Here is a 23,066-nt window from a genome sequence, read left to right on the forward strand (position 1 = left end):
TAGCCCTGTCACTGAGCTGAGTGAGACAGGTTTCTTGTGATCTCCGTGCTCTTTCCCTCCATCCCTAACGTGTTCCTTGCTTGCCCACCACAGCGTGTGCAGCATGGGCAAAGTTATGAGATGAGTAGGTTCTAGAAGCCTCTGTTCATCAGGTGCCCTTCATCACTATAAAGTTTTGCAGTGAGAATTTGCCAAGGAGCTCTTCCATGCCCTCACCACTCACAAAGACCACTGCTGTGTGGGGCTGCTACCTAACTGGGTGGTGGCATTGTTTCGGCATACCCATAGAGCTAAAGGGTCCAGTTCACCCTAAGTCTGTATGTTTTTGTCAAATCACACCTCAGTGGATCTGGAGGGAAGAGCTCATATGGTGTAGCAGGAGGGTACACCTACCCCTGTGTCAGCTCTTTCTTCCCTGGTTCAGATCCTTGCAGTCCCTCTCTCAGTTGTGGAGATGATGCACTTGCTCACTTCCCCTTCATGTTTTGACTGCCTGAAGGACACCTGGTCATCCTTGGAAGACTCATGACCTAGAAGGGGTTGGGTAGGTACTAGGCCTGCCTCCTACCACCAAGGCTGCTCTGAGCGGCTGTGCTTTTCCACCCCACCTCTGCCTTCATCCTGTGGTGCTTCTCCCCCAATCCTGCTTTTCCCGATCTCCTGGTTCGATGCATTACATAATATTCCTGTTGGGATCAGTTCCTGTTTTGCGGGGAGAGGAATTGTGACTCTTTCAGGGAAAACCCCTGGGTTGGCTTCAGTAGAGGCTGCTGTGGCCAGCGCATGATCTCATAAGGGAAATGCGGCCTCACTGTTCCTGTCTGAGTCAGCGCACAGATGGGGCCACCTTTGTGACCAGTGGCTGCCAAGGTCTTTCTTCTATGAATCTACTAGTCTGTACTCTTCAAAGGGTCATGGACCCACCACACCATAACAGCTCCAACAGCCAGAGACAACTTCAACTTGGGCTCCAGGGTACTGTCTTCCCCTGGGCTGTCCCACCAGACTCTGGTCACTGCTACAGAGGGGAGGGTAAGACTCCACTTGCACATTTCCCTGCTTAGACAGTCTCCTTCCAGCTAGTCCTATACTCTTCCTCGTCATTTGAAGTTATAGCCACATACCATAGCACCTGGGGGATGTCTGTTAAGGTGCAGACTCTTGAGCAGCGAGATTGTTCAGTGGTTAAAGTGCTTGTACAAGTGTGAAGACTGGAATTTCCATTCCCAGGTGGTCATGGTCTGCCTGTAATTCCAGCCTCAAAAGGAGACCCAGGAATAAGCTGGTTACCAAGGGTGATTTTGTGATTTCTTTGCCTTCAGTAATTTTCCTCTTTCTGGATTTTGTTGAGTTTGTCTTCATAGGGTCCTTTGCCGTTACTTTTTTAAGAAACTCTATGCTGAACTCTGTATTACAAGTTAACATCTCTACCATATCCATTTATTATTATTTAATTTCTTTCATGTGGCTCCTGGCCATCTATTAATTGAAAGAGTAATTAGAGATGGCAATTTTTAATAACTGGTATGATTTATTCTGGGGTAATGATGTCAGATAGTGTAAATAGGGCCAGATGGTTAAATGGTAAAGGCACTTGCTGCCAAGGCTAATGACCTGAGTTTGGTCCCTGGGACCCACATGATGGAAAAAGAAAACCAGTTCCCTTTTTCTGACCTCTACACACACACACCCATACACACAAATAATGATAAATATTTAAATGTTTAAAAAACAGAATTTCTTATGATTTAGGTAAGTGTTGATTAAAATCCATACACTTTGTCACCAATATATACATGTGTTGCCTCCTTCATCTGCAAAAACACCTGAAAAATAATTATTGCCTTGAGAGGTAATTCTCTCCACCATGGTCTTAAAAATGATCACGCAGTAGAAAGGGCCTGCTGAGGCCTGGTGCCAAGCTACCAGGGGTAGGAACTGGGACCCTGAGCCAGTGAGGCTGGCATTAGTAGGCTCTGGAGTGTAGGCTCTACATCTAGCTGCGAGCCCTGGTGAACAGTTTGTTGCAGCTGGCTCTTGTTGGCCTCCAAATGCTCACAGATGGTACAGTGCAAACTATAACGGGTGGAGGGTGGAGGCCTGATTGGGCCGGTTTAGGGAGTGACCGCAGTGGAGACAAGTCCTCTGCTGGCTCCACAGGAAGCTCTTCAGAAGTTGGCAGATATCTGGATTAGTCTGTCCCTTGGGTCCCTGCAGTGGTCATCTACTTCATCTGTCCCCAGAAATAGAAGATGGCCTGTATCAGGGGTCTATTCCCAGAAAGATCTACCAGCTGAACAACATGAGCTCTGCCGAGTAAACCACCAATGAAACAGCTGCCGGGTTTGCCCATGCAGCAGGCAAGCCAAGAGATTTGGGAAGACTAGGAATCTTTTCTGAGGGCCACCTTGCTCCTACTTTCTTGGCCCCTCTTGCCTAGAAAAAAAGCACATAGGAACTGTGCTGTTTCCCACCTTTGTGATACAAGTCCTGTGTTTATGGAGCAGGCTGAGAGGTATTTGGTAGGAGAAAGTGTCAAAAACCAGCCATGAGAGAGGAGAGTTGGGTCCCACATTGCAGATAGGGCCTTTACATTCAATTGTCAGGTTTAATTCCCCCAGGAAGTCCACCTAAGACTCTTCCTAGCACACATTAAACAACTCATGGACCACAGCAAGTGATAGTCACTTCAAAAAGATTATCAAAACTCCCAGGTTGCCTTTAATGATTAGGGAATCATTAATCATTGACAGAGGTGCTAACAAATGTTTACAGATAATTCTGCAGGATTATGAGGCTTTTTGGATCAATGAAAATGTAAAAATAAAAGACTGAACCAGACTACATATGTGTGATATGTAATAAAAGGGACTGCCTCATCCTGCTAGTCACAGGGACTCCCCTAATGTCATAATGGTACAGCCTCAAACTTCCGGTAGCCAATCCTGACAAAATGAACTTTGTTTGATGTTCATGGCAACAAACCTAAATACTAAAGAGGAAAAAACATCCTCCATTCACCACCGCACAGAGTGCTGGATGCCTTCCTTACAGGGAGAGTGCAAACTGTGCACGCTCACAGGCACACCGCCCACCCACAGTGGGCTGCACACACTCATACCAGGTACTCCAGATGGTCTTTCAACACCGTTCCACACTGCTGGGAAAAGCCTTTGTGTTCAGACTTTTCTTTTAACCTGAGTTTGGGGTTTAAGAACCTTTGCTCTAGAGGAAAAAACAGCTTCAACCCCAGCTTATTGTTTAAACTGTCCCAATGGGATTGCTATTCTAAGACCAGATTGTAATTAGTACAGCAAATGCTTGTACATAAGCAGGCATCATTACATTGCTCACAGCTATCTGAAAGGCTTTAAGTGGTGTAAATAAACATTTCCCTCTGCCTTAGGAGGGAATGCCTAAGTCATTTAGCTGATTTATTACCTGGACAGTTAGGTGGAGTCTAAGCATCTTCTATAGGTTTGGATTCTAAAGAAAGGAATTTCAATGAGAGACTTATTGTTATTTTTCCTTCTACAGAATAGTTTAGGAGCAGCTTAAATTAGTAGGACCTCCCTGAGTTTGGCTTTGTGGTTCTTGGTTCATATCCATCTTTAAGCTGTAATCTTATACAGTTTCATTGGAACCAATTTATAAAAATGAAGACTGTTTGAAACTGGTCTTTAACCTAAAACTTCTTGTTCCAAATGTTAAGTTTTAGGTCAGAGGAAGCACATATAACTTGCTTCCTTTGAAAGATTTAAGTCCTGTTTTATTAGGAGCCAAAGAGTGGGTGGATCTTCCGTTAGTGGCGCTTCTGCTCCTTCCCATCTAGGCAGACTAAGAGTCTGGGGTGTTCACCCTGAGTCAGTCTCTTGAAGCAGTAGCAGGGCTAAAGTGGCTTGGACTGCTTCAGCTTCGCTTTTTGACCACTCGTCTTTGCTACCTCAGAACATTTTTCTGTATAAAGTAGCAGCAGTGGCATCCAGCTGTGATCTCTGAGTTGTCCAGACTTTCTTTTGGGGTTCTGGTCCTGCCAGCATCATAAGGTTGGGCTTTGGAGCAGTATGTGAACCTGAACTCCAAATCACTTTCTGGTGTTTGTTGACGGGATCTTACTCTATAGTCTGGAATTTCTCCTGCCTCAGCCTTCCAAGTGCAAGTGCTGGTGTTATGGACTTGAGCTCTGACCCTACCCCTTTAAGTTTGTAACAAGTACATGAGCTTAGATCATAGAGGGTTCAATGCAGTAGGTGCTGTGGGATTGCTGTCCACCATCAGAAAAGCTGATACCATCAGTCTGGGTGCTAATATCAGCAAGTTTTCACAGGGAGGCTTGACAGGAAGTGGCTGAGTGATACAGGGAAGCAGTAAGTTAGCTTTCCTTTATGTCCATGCGTTGCTGAAACTTATAAACAGAGTGTGTACTTTAGACCTGTGTAGACTCATTCCTAAACTGTTTAAAAGTTTCTGCGTAAAAACTGTGTGCCTGCTTGCCTTATGTTACTTCCTTGTGATCTTTTAAAAATGAATAGTTTCTAAAGTTCAAGAGATACTAGTCATTGAGTTTCATCACTGCTTTAAGTTTATATGAGCACCTCACTCCCAGGGTTAGGAGAGCCAGATGTTAGTATGGCGCAGAAGCACAGCCCCCTACAGTTGGGTTATGTGTGGACTTGAATTACTTGGAATAGGATTAAGCATAGTGTGTGACTGACATCTTATTGTCATCAGTCACCAGTTATTTCAGACTTACATTTTAGCAGTTCTTATGTAGGTTTAAAACTACTGGGGTGATATTTGGGGTACTTTCTTCAAATTAATGAATAAAAGCAGTTCTATGTGTTGGTGTTACAAGAGAGCCAAAACTGGACATACTTCTAGTCATGTGCATTTCAAACCACAATGACAGGCCTTGGCTGTGAGCAGCTTTATGACGTTTTTATGGTTTTGGCATAATCTCGCTTTATTTATTCATTCATTATTTTTGCTTTAGTCATTTTTCTTCTGCTAGTTTTCTCCCTCCATCCAGTTCTTTCTTCAACATGACTCAAATGTTTTTCTCTGTCGCACACTAACCCTGTTGATGACAGATTGTTAAATGAGTGAGACATAGTCCCCACTTACAGTCTGGGCAGGAAGTCCAAGGCTGACACTGTCAGCTGCAACAAAAGCCTGGAGTATGATGTTGGAGGGCTTTGGCAGGTGTGTTTCAGTGGTGGACTTGGCTCACAGAGGCTAAGGAAGGCAGCAATAATATAGTCTTTTTTTTTTTTTAAGATTTATTTACTGATTATATATACAATGTTTCATCTGCATGTATACCTGCAAGCCAGAAGAGGGCACCAGATGTCATTATAGACGGTTGGGAGCCACCATGTGGTTGCTGGAAACCAAGCTCAGGACCTCTGGAAGAGTAGCCAGTGCTCTTAACTTCTGAGCCATCTCTCTGTCCCAAAATATGGAGTCTTTACAGTAGCTGACCATCTAGAAAACCCTATAAAGGAAAAGAATACCATAACATGGAATAGATCCTGAGAAAGCAGAGCCTTGAGGAAACCCATTTAGGTATGGCTGGGCCATGGCCAGAGAGGGGCAAGTACTGTGACACTTCTCCCATATGATGCTTTGAAACAGCCATCTGAGAAGCCAGTGTTATGCCCATAAGTATTATAGTACTTAAATAATTATTCTTAATGGCTCACTGGGATGATGGCTCAGTTGATAAAATATTTGTTTCATATGTATGAGGACCTGAAGCCATGGGTGGATGCAGTAGTGCATGACTGGGTGCAGTGGGAAGAGGCAGGAGGATCCTTGGGTGTTACTGGACAACTAGCCTGGTTTCTTGTCAAGTCCCAAGGCCAGGAAGAGACCCTGTCTCAAGAAAAAAAAAAAAAGGTGGACAGTTTTCCTCTGGCCTGCATGCACACAGCCATGCATACAAATGCCTGAGTTGTAAAGAAAGAAGATCCCAACTGTTCAGTTTTACCAGTGAAGACTTGGGAACCAGATGCTGGGATGAAAAACCTTCCTACTCGGCCAACGTCCCAGAAAGAGAAAGGCCTCTTCACTCAGCTCACATCCCAGAAGGAAAAAGTCAAAAGCCCTCCTTCTTCACACTGTTTTAAATACCCTTCTTTCAATGTCTCTCCTTTCTGTTTAATCTCTGTCAGGCTCCACCTCTTGACCTAGGGTTAACTTTCTTAAATCCTGTGTACAGAAAGCTCTTGGATTAAAGGTGTGTGCTAGGGCTGAGCCGTACCGTAATCTAATCACCTGTTTACAATAAACAGAAAGTCCTTGGATTAAAGGTGTGTGTAAAGGTTGAGCCACACCAAACAAGAAATGGGTTTTTACAGTTCACAGTGGGATCAAGCGCCCTGCACACTGACAAACACATCAAAAGATAAGGGACTTAAATCTCAAAGTCTGTTAGCATTATTACACTGCAAGTTAATAATAGTTGTATAACAGCATCAGTCTCCAGTCTGACTCCATCTCTTTCTGTTTCTCCTTCATGCTTAGTATTAACATGTCTCTCTTCTCTACTGTCAGCATGGCTGAGGCCTGGTGCCTAGTTTCTATAGGAAAATCATGTGGATCTTTTGCTCAGCTTCTTGATTTAGCAGTTTTCAAAATGATGATGAGGTTCTCCCGTGTTCCTCAAAGCTAACTGGCAAACTTTCCATTTCTGGATCACTCCCATTGGAATACATTTGTCTGTACCAGCACATCTTCTCCCATCTTTGCTAATAAGCAAACTTTCTGTCTTTGCCTAATGAGAATCTTCCAGGTCAGTTCCCATGTACTTCTTGTATTATAAACAAGTTTTGTTGGAGGTATGTGAGTACAGCTGTGGTGTTATGTAATGCATATATGGAGCAAACTGTTTATGATGGTGAGGCAAATGAGTGTATCATCATTGCCCAGAGCTATGCACCTCCTTCATGGCAAGAATAGCTTGAGTCACTTAGCAGAAGTCTGACTGCATAATTCCTAACCTCCTGGTCCTCACAGTTATCTTTAACATCTCATAGTCTGCTACTTTGTGCCTTCGGACCTTCATTTCTCTTACTGCATCCCAGGTAGCCCATACTTTCATTCTCTGTTTCTGCTTATTACTTTTTAAGAGTTTTATTTCTTTTTTTTTGCTTTTATTTTTATGTGTGAATATTTGTTTGCATGTATGTATGTATGTGCACCACATGAATGCCTGGTGTCTATGGAGACCAGAAAATGGCATCTTAGAGATGGTAAGAGCTGCCGTGTGGGTTCTGGGTACTGAACCTAGGTCCCCTGCAAGAGAACCTAGTGTGCTTACCTGCCAAGCTATCTCTTCAGCTCCATATGAGCTATTCTTTTATCTACATGTAAGTGAGGATATGCTATGTCTTTATTTTTGTGTCTATCCTATAGTACATTGTCCCTTTTGCATGCTCATTGGAAGACTTAGTAATGTTTCCCTGTGTGTGCACATGTGTATGTGTGTGTCCATTTCTTGGTCCACTCAACTGGAGCTGTGGCTCGTTTTCTGTCACAGTCAGTGTAACTAATGTTGCAGGTAACATTGGAATGCAGGTACCCTGAAAGGAGAACTTTTCCTTCATGGAAAAATTGCTGGGTGACGTGGTAGTGATTTTTACTTTCTAGCATCCTCCAAAATGGCCATATTATTTCTTTCTTTTTTTTTTTTTTTTACTTTTTTTCTTCCATTTATAAAAACCTTTATTTTACTTGTGGCCATTTTCCATTTCTGGTATTATGTCTTTTTTTTTTCTCTTTTTATTAATTTTTATTTTTTATATTAATCACAGGTTATTTACTTTGTATCCCAGCTGTAGTCCCCTCCATTCCCTCCCAATCCCACCCACCCTCCCTCCAATTCCTCCTTGCCCCTTTCCAAGTCTACTGCTAGAGGAGGTCCTCCTCCCCTTCCATCTGATCCTAGCTTATCAGGTATCTTCAGCACTGGCTGCCATGTCCTCCTTTGTGGTCTAGCAAGGCTGATCCTCCCTCGGGGTGGGGCAGGGGAGGTAAAGGAGCCAGTCATTGAGTTCATGTCAGAAATAGTTCCTGTTCCCCTTATTAGGGTACCCACTGGATACTCAGCTGCCGTGGGCTACATCCAAGCAGGGGTTCTACGTTATATCCTTACATGGTCCTTGGTTGGAGAAACAGTCTCATAGAAGACCCCCGTGCCCTGATATATTTTGTCCCTGTGGAACTCCTGTCCTCTCCCGGTCATATTTGATCTCCTCTTTGATGTTTTTTCCTACGTTTTTAGAATTCACTCTCCTGATACGTGTGTGGTTTTACAGCAGACTTGGGAGTTCAGCTCCCTGATGATGTGAGTGATGCTTTTTGTGTGGCTGTTGGTCTTCAGAGAAGTACCTGTTCATTGCTTATTGTGCTAAGGTGGTGTTTTCTTTCCACCGAGTGGTACGGACTTTACATCACTACTGGCTTCTTAACACAAACTATTGGCAGTGTTTTTTCCCTCTTTGGAAGTTGTCTTTTCCTGTGCAAAAGCCTTTTAGTTTGCTATGGTCCCATTTGTTTAGTTTTGCCTTTATAACTTGAGTTTGGAATATGATGGCCAAGAAATCTCTGTCAAGGCCAGAATTAAGGCACTTTTCTTGTGTGTCTTCTTCTACATTTTATGGTTTCTGGTTTTCCACTTAGATTTTTTTTTTTTTTTTTTTTTTTTTTTACCTACCTTGAGTTGATGCTTATGTGTTATAGAAGATAAGGGTCTAGTTTCTCTTATTTGCATATGGGAAGCTAGCTTTTTTTTTTTTCTGTTTTTATGTGTAGTGTATTATTCTTTGATAAGAACTGCCCCTGTGAACAGAACAGGGAAATTTAAGATTTATCAACAATAGTCAGTCAAGAGAACCACTCAGTTTGTGCTTATTTTCTGCTTAGTCTAGATTCTTCTTCATCAGCTATGGTTGCCCCGTGGTCTCTCCTCAGAGAAACCTAGGTCCCAGGAGTGTAATCCTTGGTGTCACAGGTGTGACACGTTACAGATCAGCAGCAACAGTATCCCATGGCCTTACTTGTTCCTTTTCAGCATGGGGCTGGAGTTGTCAGTGCTGTCTAAGTGTGTGCTGGCCTAAGAAAGCAAGGCTTGAGGTGGGGAAGCCCATATAAATGGGAAAGGCATTGGCTCCGCAGCCAGGACTACAGGCACCAGCCTGAGGACCCCCACTGGACTGGCCCTGTGCTACGTGCCCGGGAGCTGGTAGCATAAGGCTGTGGGCAGGGCTCTAAACAAGGCAAGCAATGCTTCATTCCACCCTGAAAGGAAGTTATGAAAATCTATGTCTATTGCTGTACTTTAACAAGCAGATGCAATATCTATGTGTCTAAACAGAGAAAGGGGCAATTTCTTTTGAGCCAAACTATTTTAAGATAAAGGAAAAACTTTCTCTTAGCTCATTGCACACCCCTCCCTACCTTGATCCTCATCACAAGCTCTGGGAGCCCAGGCCTTCCGAGCTCACTCAGCCTGGTGCCTGTCATATTGCTGTCTGCTCTGGAAAGTCGCAGGAAGGGCTGATAAGGGGCTGAGGACAGAAATCTCAGCTCTTATCTTTCCCTCGCACACGGCCCAGTCCTTTTCCTGTCCTCAGAGAGAGGACATAAACGGCCATCTCCTGGCAGCCAGAACTTCAAACAGGATTGGGCTGGCCTCAGTCCGGAGGAGCCAAGGAGGAGAAAGTGGGTTGCAGCCCTCTGCAGAGTTGTTCAGCACCACTGAGGAATGAGGTGCCTTCCGTGTAGGCACATGTAGCTTTTTCACAGCATGACCCTCTAGAAAGGCAAGCAGAAGTAGCAAGAGTGAGGAGGGTCTGCCAGGCACCCGGGCCTTAGGTCAAGGGCTGCTTTGTTTGTTTGGAGCTTTGGCAGGACACAGGTTGGGCCTGAAAGGATTAGATTTGAGTTTGGGTTTGTTGACAAGTCAAACAGCTGTTTTTAAGGTCTTTTGTGATAATAAGGAATTGACACCCAGAAGACCTGGTTGGGGGAGCAGAAGAGTGAAATACCAGCTCATAGCCTTCTGTCCTCACCTCCTGCTGGGAACATGGCAGGGACATTCTTTCCTAGGTTTTCAGCCCAAAAATAGGGTAACAAGGAATCTTACTGTGACTTAGAGCATGGGAAAGGCCAGCAGAGGGGATATGCTTCTTGCATGGCCATCTGACAGGAGTAGGGATAACTTGGCCGTCACTGTCCTCCTGCAGGCCAGCCTTGAGTTTCTCTTTCCTTACTGGTCTCAGTGGTAACTCAGAAGACGGGATTGCAACTTCAGACAGAAGATGGGATTGCAACTTCAGACTTGCGTGTTGAGAAGTCAGGGGTTGATGTGTGTTACTGTCTTTGGGAGAAGTGATTGTTTATATAGTTTGACAGACAACTACATAACATTCAAAAGTTCAAACTGTATAAGCTTCGAAGTTGCATATATTACATAATATTAAAGCTCCAGATTCATTCTTGAAAGCTTCTTAGATACTTGTTGCTAAAGGCTATGAAATAGTCTAGGCTGTCGAGCTGCTGTTCTCCAGTTGTGTTCCATGGTGCCCTAGGAGCCCCAGGAGCCTCCAAGAACGGAGGGGAACTAGGATGGCTTAGTGTGAACCCATCTCAGAGACCAACTCGGAGTCACTGCAGTCAAGTTTTCTAATTCATTTTTAGTAACTTTTAAATGATTTTTCCTTGCCACATTTACTCCTAAGAATGTATTTTTAAGTGATTCTCTAGACTGGCTTCTACTGAGTTAAAAAGAGTCTATGAAGGTAGTAGTCTTATGGTATATAAGAAATGAAAAGGAGCTTGTGTCTTTTCACTTTTATTATTTTAATAATAATATTTATTTATTTTAAATTATTTTACTTCTCTTGCATAGAATCCTGACCAATTATGTCCAATAAATAAACGTGTCATACTCTACAAAGATCTTTTCTATCAAGGTCCTGCTCATTAAGGACCCACTTAATTAGACCTGATACATTATGTGCTGATTTTAAAACAGTCTAAAGTCTTTTTAAACTACTTTGCTTTTTTTAGGGGAAAAAAAGGTACCCAAACTTGAGTTGTTAAGACTGCTGAGTCCTGAGTGATTTTTTTTTTTTTTCCGTCTCCTGCAGACGAGAAATGGCAAAGCCAGAAGTCCCTGGAAGGCTGTGCTTTGGAGATGGGAGCCCCACACAGCTGTTAGTGGAAGCTGTGTGTCCTGCTTCTGGAGAGCAGGGGGAGAACCAGTTGACCTAGAATTATAAACAACAGTCAATTTGGATTATTTTTAGACTTCATTCAAAGCGTTTGGTGCCTATGTCACATTGATCACTTCTGCTCTGGAGGAGCCTCGTTTATCTTGTGGCCAGTGTGATGAGATGGTGCCCTGCGAGTCACTGCAGCTTCCAAGCCTGAGGACCTTCCAGGGAGGCCGGAAGCTGCTCTATTCCTTCCTCTCTTTTCCCCTGAAGTGGCATGACTTGTCAGGGATTCTGATGTCATGACTTGAAAAGTTGTTGTCATGGAGAATGGTCCTTCTAAAACATGTTTATGTTGGTTTTTCCTAATGAGAGGCAGCTTAAGCAGCTGACAGGCAAATGGAAAAAGAAGAAAGGAATGCACAGCTTTGTTAACATTGGCATCCATGTGAGGAGCTTGGGCTACAGAAAGTGAGTTTCTGTGTGCTTCCTACTCACTCACAGAGGGTCATTTGTCTGTGTAAGGAAAAACCCAGTGTCTAACTCAGAAGTCACCTTTGCGTGTGCCCAGGATTATCCAGAGTTCTCTTTCAAGGCAGATCTCTTTGAAAGCCCACAACAGCACCTCTCATTCTTTCTCTCTCCCTTCCCCTCTCTCTCTCCCCCTAGGTTAACCTTTGTCATTAGCAAAAGACTGGGCCCAAGCTAAAGCCCTCCAGTTCCATGTGTATCCACCCTGTTGTTCAGGGTGGATTTATTCTGTGACCTTGGAAGTGCCTGCAGCCTGGGATGGAAGCAGTCATTCCTACTGCCCGAAATGCAACAGAAAACTACCAAGAAGTTTTTTCTCCAATTTCAGTAGAAGATTCATCTTCTGACTATAATCCTTAGCAACCCCAACAAATGATCCATCTTCCTCCCCTAAGAACTTCTGCCTTTCACCTAAAGGATATCTTAACAATTTTGGCATATTCAAGATGCCAGCCTTGCTATTCTTATGCTTTAGACTTTAAAGTTCAGAGAGTTATTAAGAGAAAGAAGGGGCTTGAAAATGTAGCTCAGTTGCTAGAGCACTTATCTAACATGTATAATGCCCGAGTTCCATCCCCACCACCACATACACCAGACGTTATAGTGTGCACGTGCAATCCCAGCATTCAGAAGGTGGAAGCAGGAGGATCAGAAGTTCAAGGTTATCTATCCTGTTGCACAGGGAGGGAGACCAATGTTGCACAGGGAGGGAGACCAAGCTAGACTCCATGAGATCTTATCCAAAAAGAAAATACGAAGTGGAAAGGGAGGAGGAAGAAAGGAAACGGGGATGCTTGAACACAGTACTACAATATCACAATGTCTGATTCAATAGGCAGCTATTAAAATGACTAAAGTACAGGTAGCATATATGGTACAGATTCACTGGACAAGGGTGATTCATGTTCTAGGCAGATGGACAAGGTTTCATTGCTCTGACTCAGAATGGCAAGCAATTTACTAGAATTTTCCACTTCGTTTATATTCTGCCATCTTAACAATTTATAAAGAACAAAGACTTATCTCTCAGAGCCCTAGAGGCTGGAGGTTTTGATTGCAAGGTACCAGTATCTAATGAGGGCCTTCCTCCTGTCTCTGGGAGGCATCACACATTAACAAACCTATGAACCCATATGTCTCTTACTCTTCTTGGAATGTCACTCACCCCAGCCTGTGGCCCCTCTTTACCTCCAAAGGCTCTGCCTTCAAGTATTGTTAACCTGTGAGTTGTAGGGTTTAGTTTTCAACGCGTGAACTTTTGGAGAACATGTTCAACCTTAATACCAAAAAGAAACCAAGGATAAAGGGGAGCACGTGTGTATATGTGTGTGTGTGTGTGTTATTGAAAAACATCTTGTGTTCCCAAAAGCTGTCAGTACAGTGGTTACAAAAGCATATTGTAATTTTAAAGTGTATCCATTAGGCAGAGATTCAGTTAGCACCTGTAACAAGTGCTCGTGTAACTAAATAGAAAACATTTCCACAGACATTTTACTGAGGAAATTCAAGCTTTATGGTCATTTGAAATTTGTGTAGTTTCACATACTATGAAATATTCTTTGTTTGATTCTCTTGCCCCACTTCTTAAAAAGGTGAGAATAAATCTACTAGGAAGTGAATGTGTAGGTCCACGGCAGTAATTTCCCAGTCCCTGTTTTAGGAAGCCCCTTCTTGAAATCTCTGCTTTGCAGGCAGCCCACATATAACTGGGTCTATACTTCTTTACACACATGCACACACATCATGCCTGTTGACTTATGGTACAATTTCCATTCTATTAATGGTAGCCCTGAGTTTTCATTGGTTCACATCAAAACTTATCTTCATCAGAGAGGCTTTCAGGTCATTTTGATTCCCTTATGTACTTGCTAATGTTGAAAGTGATGGAGTATCCTGGGCAAATTCCTTAGGCTAGTTACTACTGAGGCTTCATGTGTTTAGCCTAATTCCAAGTGTATGTGATGGGTGTCACCCATAAAAGTATAGGATTTTATGCTTGAACAAGTACAAAGTAACTCTTTGTCTGTAAGTCATTGTACTGTTTCAATTACATGGAAACCACAAAGGGGAAGGATAAAGCCACAGTGGTGCCCCAGAAGCTCAGTGCCTACTTCTAGCTGAGGCTTTCCCTGACCCTTTGGTTTCAGGCCAGGGGCTGTGAGAGAACTTCATTTGCTGTTCAGCCTCTCCGAAGGGCTGTCCTCCTTGTAGCTTTCTTGGGCTTTAGACTCTCTTGTTGTCCACTCCATCAAGAACAGTTCAGTCCAGCCTGGCCATTGATAGGTACAGCTAATCCCATAGAAAGTCTTAACAGTTCCCATACCACTGTGCTTTTTCTTAGTTGACTTTTCCCTGGAAAGTGACAGTGGCAACAGACCATTGAGAGAAATACTCAGGTCATTTAACTGAGGTCTGTGTGTTGTTAAGGTTCATAATAATTGGTAGACTGCACCAGACAGAGTTTTTGTTCCTCACAAGCACTGCCTAGATGAGAAGGCAGGGCTCTGCAAGTGCTGGTACCTTTTGCTTCCTGCCCTCCCATGCCCCTTGGTGACACCAGCCTGCCCAACAGGTGGGTGGTCGGTGATGAGAACTCTTCCCCACCTCAATGCAGTTTTTGTCTGATGCTTTTATTGGACACTCTCCATGTCTTTCTCATTAGAGTATGCGAATACAAATAGAATAAAAATGGTCCCTGCCCTCAAGAAACCTGGATTTCCTTAAGATGTTTGCAAAGCAAGTAATCAAAAAACCAAAAATAAAAGCAGCTGGTTGCTGATAGGGATAGTGACCAGGGGATAGATTGTAACAAGGGAACAGATAGTTCTGCAAGGTCTGGCTTGGTGAAGACTTGCACAGGTTCTTCAGGGAGGTTGTAGTTACTTTGTCTCATTGCTTGGATAAAATACTAGGGAAAAAAGGCTGCTTAAGGGAAGGTTTATTCTATAGAGGATACAGTTCATAGAGCAAGGAAGATGCATGGTAGAACAGTAAGTGGCTGGTCTCACAGCCTCCACAGTCAGAAAGCAGAGTGATGGATGTTTGCATGTGGCTCATTTCCTCCTTATTAAGTCTGGGACCCCAGCCCAAAGAACAGCACCACCTACAGTAGAATGGACCCTCCCACCTTAGTTAACCTAATCTAGACAGTCCTTCAGAGATATCTGTGGATATTTGTTTCTGTGGTGATTCTGGGTCCCATCACTGGAGTGATACACATAGCTGTGAAGACTTCAGAAGGAAGTTCTAAGTTTAGTAAGGGCAGAGAGCTTCTCTAGGTTCTGGAGCAGGTGACTGAATCAGTTCATTCTGCCCGGTCTGCTGGAAGGTGTGAAGCCTATATGACACACAGTGGGTCTCAGCATTGCCTTTATCCTGACCAGTCACAGCCACTTCATGTCTGCTTTATCTCTGTCTACAATGAGCAGGTGCAGTCCTGCCTCCCAGTGAGCCACTACAACCTCATTTGGGTTTGTCAAAACTGTTGTGTTGAAGAGTCTGGAAACATACAGAATGTTCTGATTCTGCAGACTCTCCCTTGCCAAACTTCAACTTTGCACAGACTAATCCAGCACATGCTGGTGACAGACAGGCTGTTGTGGAAACAAGAGTTGGTTCATCATGATCAATAGCAGTGAAGCTATTAGCCCAGTTGCTAAGTCTCTTACCCTTGAGCTTAGGGTGTCTACGTCTTCCTCAGAGTGAGAAGCTCACTGTTGCACCTGACCTCTGTATCTTAACCTACAAGTCTGAAAGCTTCCAGCCTCCTGTCACTGAGATGAGCAGTAATGTGTAAAAAGGGTTGGTGAGCTGAAAGGTTTGCCTCTGATACCCATCCCTGCACAGTAGTTTCTGACATTTGTCCAAGGCATCACCTCCCAACATCTCCCTAAGTCCCCTCTCAACTGCTTGTTTTCCTTGCCCCCAAACAAGATAACTGTTCTTAGAGTGCTGAGAAGAAACTTCTCTGGGGCATTTTTCTGGCAGTCCATCTCAGTGTGCATGTTTAAGTGGTGTGTGAGCAGAGTTCTTCATAGCCCACTTCAACAGAGGCTCCTAAGCCACCAGGCCTCCAGGCAGGGTACCTGTCCTAGGAATGACACAGCAAACTGATGCACAAACTTCTCAGGTCCAGGCTGGAGAGGATCCATTCTACATGCAGCCCCCTCCATAGGAGATGGGGTTAAGGTCATCTTCCCTTTGCATCACTGTCCTTTCTTTGTTGTCATTGAGGTCCTCCTGCTGTATTTGTGGCACACTGTGCACCCTCCAAGCACTTGACCTGGCTCATTGGTGGTAAGGAGACCAAGTCAAAGAGCAGAAGTGTGCTAACACAGAGTAGGAACACTGCAAGTGCCCAAGTGAGGATCAGACTTCTAAGACAGTCAGACTTCAGCCCAACACGGTGTGGCAGACTTGTAACTTTAGCGCCTCAGGAGACTGAGGTGGGAGGATTGTAAGTTAAAGGCCAGCCAAGGCTACATAGCAAGTTTGAGGCCAGCCTGAGCAAAACCCAGTCTAAAGGGGAAAAAAAAATATAAAAGCCTTCTATAAGGAACATTTACGTGCTAATTTGACAAATTACAAAACTCTTAAGCCTGGTGTTAGGGCATTTTTAAAAATTATTATTTATGTGACCTCTAAGTTGTATTAGCAGGTTTTTGTATTTTCTTTAAAAATGAGTGATTTGGTTTGTTTTGTTTGTTTTTCTACGTTAAGCTGCTCCCGCAGTTAATCTGCCCTCAGAACTGAGTTTGGACCTTGTCTGTATGTAGTAAATAAAATGGGTGTTGTGCTATATAATGCTTATTATTAGCCTTATAATTATTGTGGTGGTATTATTTAACCTGCTTTCACAATTAAACAGACACCTGTTAGATTTTATAATTGCCTTAAAACACTTTGGGCTGGGCAGAAAATTCCATCTATGCTATCTCAATAACCTCACCATCTACTTCCCAGCCCCCATCCAATGCCATCCTCCTTAACCATCCTCATCTGGGCTATCTTCCATCCATTAGCTTATAAATACTTACTTTTATTCTTCATCTGGGCCTTTCCACGCCATCACTGGAGTCCTTCCTCCCAGCCCATGTGGTTCTTTCTCCACACTAACCCATTGTGGTGTCCTCCTTCCTCTCTTACCCATTGTGGTGTCCTCCTTCCTCTCTTCATGTCTGTATGTCTTCCATGATTCTCCTGTTCTCAAAATCCTAGGAACCTTAGCCACACCTACCCCATTCTGCCCTGCCCAGGTATAGGCCATTTAATTAGCCAATCAGGTATACACAAGAATAGGTGTAACCAGGCAGTAACCATATCTTGAGGGCCAGTAAGTAGCATCAAAATATAAGCACCAGACCAACCCCCCCCCCAACATCTATAGGTTGTACAACAGTAGATATACTTTAGTGTTGGGATCTTCTGAAGAAACAAGGTGGCACAGCATGTGAGTCTATAATGCAGGTTAGAAGCCAGGGTGCCACATTAGAGAACAAGGGCACTGCACCCCATAGCATGGCATCAGATCCCATTCCTTCCATAGTTATAGATGAGGTGCCTGTACCCCAAGTCTCACCTTGGGGCCCTGTAACAGAGAGAGTTTATTCTTGTCACTCCACGAGCCACTCATGGAGCCACATGCCAAGTGCCTGGCACACTGATGGTGGCTGCCCTCTTCAGTCCAGCTGGGTGTGGGCACTTTGATTAGTTTCCTCATGTGACTCTGTAACAATCCCACAGAGCTCTTTTGTCCTTAAATTCTCAACTCAGTAACATGGGGAGCTATGCCCCTGAGTTGTTGGCTCTGACCCACAGCACATTATTGGTTAGGTAGAAGTGAAACTCTAGTTATCCTTGGGGAAACCTGTCTTTAGGGTTTCTAAACACACTGTATACTCAGCACCTGTAACCGAAGGGAGAAGACCAGAGGCTTTCTGAGTAGCTGGGTTACCCAGGAACCTGCTTCACGTAGTGTCTCAAAAGCAAGAGCCGCTTCAGAAACACAGAAAGCGTCAGGCTTCTGCTCTGACCGCTGCAAGCATTTCTTCTTAGAGTGGGCGAAACAGAAGGTGGGGTAATGTAGAGACAATGTTAATTCTTTGCCATCCCCTCTCCCTGAGCCCTTTCTTTAGAAAGTTCCCATTTAACTGCTGCTCGTGTGCTCACATGTGACATGGTCCTGCCAGAAGCACAGCCACAGCCTCATGAGGGAGACCTGTGGCCCTGCAGGAAAGCCTGTATGTCTTCCTGCATTTGCATTAGCTGGTAAAACTCAGGGTGTTAGTGGGACCATGGACTCTCCCACTCCAGTCAGAGCGCTCATCGCTAGTTCCAGAAGCCACATTGGGTCTCCACCACGTGCCCTTCAAGAACAAACCTTCAAAGCATTGGTACAGATTTCCAAGCTGTGATTCCTCAAAGGAAACCTCAGAAGTAACTAGAAGATTCTGTGGCCCCAGCTCTTCCCTCCTCACAGAAGGCAAAGCCTTGGGACTGTTTTCCACCAACTTAAAAAGATATTTGTGAGTGCCTGCATAGTACCATTGTCTTCAGGGCATTCTTGCCTTCTCAGTAGTAAATGGCATCTGGCTCCTGCAGTCCTCTGAGGACAGTACTTCATGAGGAGCGCATCTCCGAGGTGGTGGGCCAGTTTGTTTTGTTCTATGGATGCACTAAATGGCCTTTCCTGTTGCTTGATCTGGTGGCGAGAACGAGTTTGCTGTGAACTCCCTGGTTCTGATAGTGCCTTCGGCAGACCCCAGCGCTCTGCATAGACGGACCTTGGAATTCACCTTTACCTGCCTATAGGGACCCAACAGGTCTTTTAAAGAACGATTTCCTGAACCCTCAAGCTGGAATCAAATGTTTGGAAAAATCATTCCCCCCATTGTATTTTATACAGAACCCGGAGGCGTCAGGTTACTTTACTAGTCTCTAAAACACTACTGTGAGACTAGGACATCCTCAGCGCTTGCAAGGCAGAGAAGCCCCATTGAAGGATGATGGATTTTCTTTGAGGTTGTATCATGTACTCAAAGGAAATGTAAAGACACAAATTGTTTCTAAATGTTTTTTCAAAAGTTAACTGTTTGCTGTGAAATGAGAACAGATTTGAAAACATTCATTTTCTTATAAAGGTATATATGGTTCTATGTTTTACAGAACCAGGGTTATATTCTGTAGTGAAACTGGTTTCCAGGTGCCGGTGTGTAGAATGGAAGTTCTGATTCTCAGGAATCAGATTGCCAGCCTGTTAACAATGAAAGCTTTACTAACAGATTTCCAGTGGTGAGGGAAGGGGCTCTTCTGCTGGCTTTCCCACAGGCGCTGAACCCACTCTGCATGCTGAGGAGGGTGAGTGCTGGCACCCAGTCCTGTCTTCTGCCGTGCTGAGCAGAGTGGTGAGCCTGAGTCCTCAATTCCGCCCCACCGTAGGAATTGCTTGAGACCATGCTTCCTGGGAATTAGAGACCCAGCAGATGGAGTAGGTGACTCAGAAGTGCTCTGTGTTTCCTAATAACTAAGGGTGATTAATACCAGCAGCCAATTCCTGCTCTTAACTATTGAAAATGGGACTTCTGGAGGTAATAAGTAAGGAACAAGGAGCCATAGGCTATACAACCTGAACACGAGTCTCAGTCTCACACAGGCTCAAAGAAGAGTGGCTCACACCCGGCAGACAGCTGTCAATGAGACCTCTGTTACTTTAGTGGGCCAGCTTCCCAGTGCCCGTGTCCATGCATGGCTATGGGTGTGTGCCCTCACATGGGAGGCAAGATCTTTCTTGTCCACCAGCCTGGCACTGGCAAGTACTGAGAGCCTGAAGAAGGTGTTTCATTCTGTCATGCAGGATGCCAGTCCTCACTCAACATTTGAGGAACAAAAAGACTAAGTGACCTGGTTTTGGAGTCCTGAGGCAGCTAATTTCTATTTCTTTCAGAATGACCTGATGAGATACCAGTAAAATTTGCTCTGGTATCCTTCAGTATGAGTCTATGGCAGTAGTCCTCTACCTGTGGGTCACAGTCCCTTTGGAGGTCTAATTACCTTTCACAGGGGATGCCTACGACCATCAGAAAGCACAGATAGTTTCATTATAGTTCCTAAGAGTAGCAAAATGATAAAGTAGCAATGAAAGTAATTTTATGGTTGGGGTCACCACAACATGAGGAACTGTATCAAAGGGTTGCTACATTAGGGAGGTTGAGTACTGCTGGTCTGTAGGGAGTGTCTTCCTCAGTAGCTCTGTACAATACTTTTTGAAGCAGGATCTCTCATTGACCTGGAGTTCACTGATGCAGTGATCTGCCTGTTTTGACCTTCCCATCTGGAATTACATGTCCTCTCCGTTGGACTGGGCCTGGCTCTTTACATTGCTTCTAGGGACTGCGCTGGGGTCCTCATGCTTGTGCAGTAAGCACATAGCAGCTGAGCTGTTTTCCCAGCTACCCTTGACAGTATATAAACTTCTTCCCCACTTACCTCACCATTCTGCATTTTATTTTTTAAATTTCAAAATTGACTGCATGATTTTGCTTTTGATCCAAGGGCTGGAAAACATGCAGCCAGTGTTGCTTTGATATGTCCTGGAGTCGATGCCCTTTGATGAGAACTATTAAGCCGTAGTGGCCACTCAAGGCCTAGGTTGTGATTCAATAGAATGTTGATTCTGATGGAATTTCAGGGAAGTAATTTTACTTCCACTGAGGTTTTTGAAGGCTACTGTTTCAAGAAAATCCAGAGTCTCATACGTGCCACTTTGTAACTAAGAGAGCTGCATCAGCAGAGCATGGCCAGCCACATACAGTGTCCGAGGAGGACCTGCAGCATCACAAAGCCCTGCGGTGTGCATGTCCCCGCTGTCTGCAGAAGACCCTGGGCATAACCCTCGTTTACAGTGTTGCCTCTAAGGGAATGTGTACCGGAAAGCCATGGGTGGTGCTCTTGTTTAAAACTCAGCTTCATTTGGGGTATTTAGGCCTCTACCTCCCTTCCACCAACCCCCCAAACTTAAGTAGGAGAGAGAAAAGGTTAGTGGGGATAGGGCGCCCAGACCCCTTTACTTCTCCTGGATGGTTTAGTGTCAAGGGGTTCTGGTAGGGCTCTATACCAGTCTCTGTCAACTGCAGGCAGAAAAGACTCCTCCACAATGCTGCGCCCTGAAGTGTTTCTCTCTGTCTGTCTGCTCCATCTCTCGTCTCTGGTCTCTTGGGTCTCTCCTAACTACTACACGCTACACACCACACACCAATACCAAACTACACTGAACGCCTCCAAACCTCCCTATCTCTTTCTAGGCCTCATATTTATACTCTCAGAGTCATAGACCACGCCCCTCTAGTGTTGCACGTGAAAGGCCTTTACCAGCTGGCAAAGATCACACCCCGAACATGACAATTAATGGGTCTGGACAAACTATAGCCCAACTAAAATCCCACACTTGGGATTAAAACAAAAGCATTTTACATAACATACAAAGAAACCAAAATTTCCATTACAGGAATGTTTTCTGGGAAGTCAGGGAGGCCACTTGCCAGATGAGGTCTGTCTGACCTTCTCCCTACATGGTTCTCTGTCAGTGTCACCCTCTTGCTCTGGGCTCTACAACTCAGGTCCAGCGTGAGTAGATCCTCATGGATGCTTTGTGGGATGAATGAGTGATGCCCAATCACCTTTCTCTCTTTTTCCCCAGGATGGCTGCAGCAACTCTACTGTGGATGAGATAGATACCTCCATGACCACGACCACAACCAGTGCCTTCACCATCCAGGAGTATTTTGCCAAAAGGATGGCCCAATTAAAGAGTAAGCCACAGGCCTCAGCTCCAGGGCCTGACCTTTCAGAGACCCCTGTTGAATGGAAAAGGGAGAAGAAAAAAATCAAAGAGGCAGTAGGCACAGATATAGAGAACTCTCCCCAACACAGGGCCAAGCGGCATAAAAAGAAAAAGTGTGCGGAAACAGAGAGGGATCCAGTGGCCAAAAAGAGAGATGGAGCTGAGCTGCAACCTGCAGGCCCCAGTGAGGACGAGTGCTCCAGTGCCTCTGTCGAAGCTGCAGAAGATTGTGTTTGTACCCATGATGATGCCCCAAAGCCCAAGAAGAGGAAAACAAAGAAAAAGCCGCAAAGGCCAGGAGAGGTAGCAGTAGACGCCACACTAGACAAAGCACCTGTGAAAAAGAAGAAGAAAGCTTCCAGATGACCTCTCGCTAGCCAGGGCCTCCGACCGCTCAGCTGTCAGCACACTGCAGGGCAAATGCTCTGGCCTGAAGTCAGAGCACAGTGAACCCCAGGCAGCTCAGCATCTTTTAACGTGCCCACAGGTTGCTGGCTCTGGCTGTTGTCTGATCACCACATTTCCCACAAGTCCTCTTCCTGAGAGAACTGATTTAAATGATCCAGATCATGGCTTTCAATAAATAAAATAAATTTCAATAAACAAATAGATTCTTTTTTAAACACTGAGTCCTTCACATGAGTATTTATTCATATCCATACATATACAGGGTGTGTCTTTCTGTGTGCGCGCACGCGTGCACTCTGGTTTCCTCCAGTAACTGCTGCTTCCTTCTAAAAGACTTAGTCTAATTAAGGGATTAAGAGGCAGTGGCTTGGATACAGATGGTTCCTTTTGTTCTGCAGCCAGCCATACATTTCTGCCAAGTGGGAATTACATGATTGCATTCCCAAGTGAGGGTTTTGCTGTGCTGTGCTGTGCTTCAGTGCTGGTGGGCGGCTGTTTCTCTGTCCTACTGAGTGCTGGCCACCAGGGATCCCAAACCCTCCTCAATGACAGCATCAACTGGGGACAGTGAGTCGCTAGCTTTCATAGGTCTCCAGGGGTTCCTGAGTATAGAGTCAGACTCATTTCTGTCTCATATTCCTTGAAAGAGTCCCCTGTGCTGGCCTTGTTTGTGTATAATGATCATGAGGCCCGCAGAAAGTGGATGGAGAAGCTAAGGCTCCGTGACATTCTCTTAAAGGCAGGCTCTGCATTAGGCCTGTGTTAGGGGAGCTCTTACAAGGAGAGGTATTTACGAGTAGCCCAAGACATGGTCTAGCTCTGCCCAGGCCAGGTGCCCTTGGCCACACTCCCTCCCCTTGCCACACTTCCACATGCCTTCCAAGTGCAGCAGCCAGCCTGCCGACCCTGCCGAGTGCGGTGCTGCCTGCCTGACCCCGTGCCCTCTCTGCCGCTTTGCCCGCTCCTTTGCCCGCTCCCTTCATTTCTTCTTTTGAACTCCCCTTGTATTTTCGGTTTCTGGTTTTCCTGCTCGCACCTCAGACCCTGCCTCCCATCCTTCTTGTGCAAGC

General features: G+C 44.8%; 1 protein-coding gene across 1 annotated transcript in view; it reads left to right on the forward strand.

The window, feature by feature from the left end:
• The window catches only part of Pinx1 (PIN2 (TERF1) interacting telomerase inhibitor 1), a 59,397-nt gene extending 37,202 nt beyond the window's left edge, over window positions 1-22,195 (forward strand). The window contains exon 7 of the mRNA XM_055610012.1: window positions 21,445-22,195. Coding sequence (XP_055465987.1) covers window positions 21,445-21,954 — 510 coding nt within the window. The 3' untranslated portion in view covers window positions 21,955-22,195. The remainder of the gene's footprint in view (window positions 1-21,444) is intronic.
• The last annotated feature ends 871 nt before the right edge of the window (window positions 22,196-23,066 follow it).

The sequence above is a fragment of the Psammomys obesus genome, unplaced genomic scaffold (assembly GCF_907164565.1).
Source record: "Psammomys obesus unplaced genomic scaffold, mPsaObe1.curated_primary_1811, whole genome shotgun sequence".
Taxonomy (NCBI): domain Eukaryota; kingdom Metazoa; phylum Chordata; class Mammalia; order Rodentia; family Muridae; genus Psammomys; species Psammomys obesus.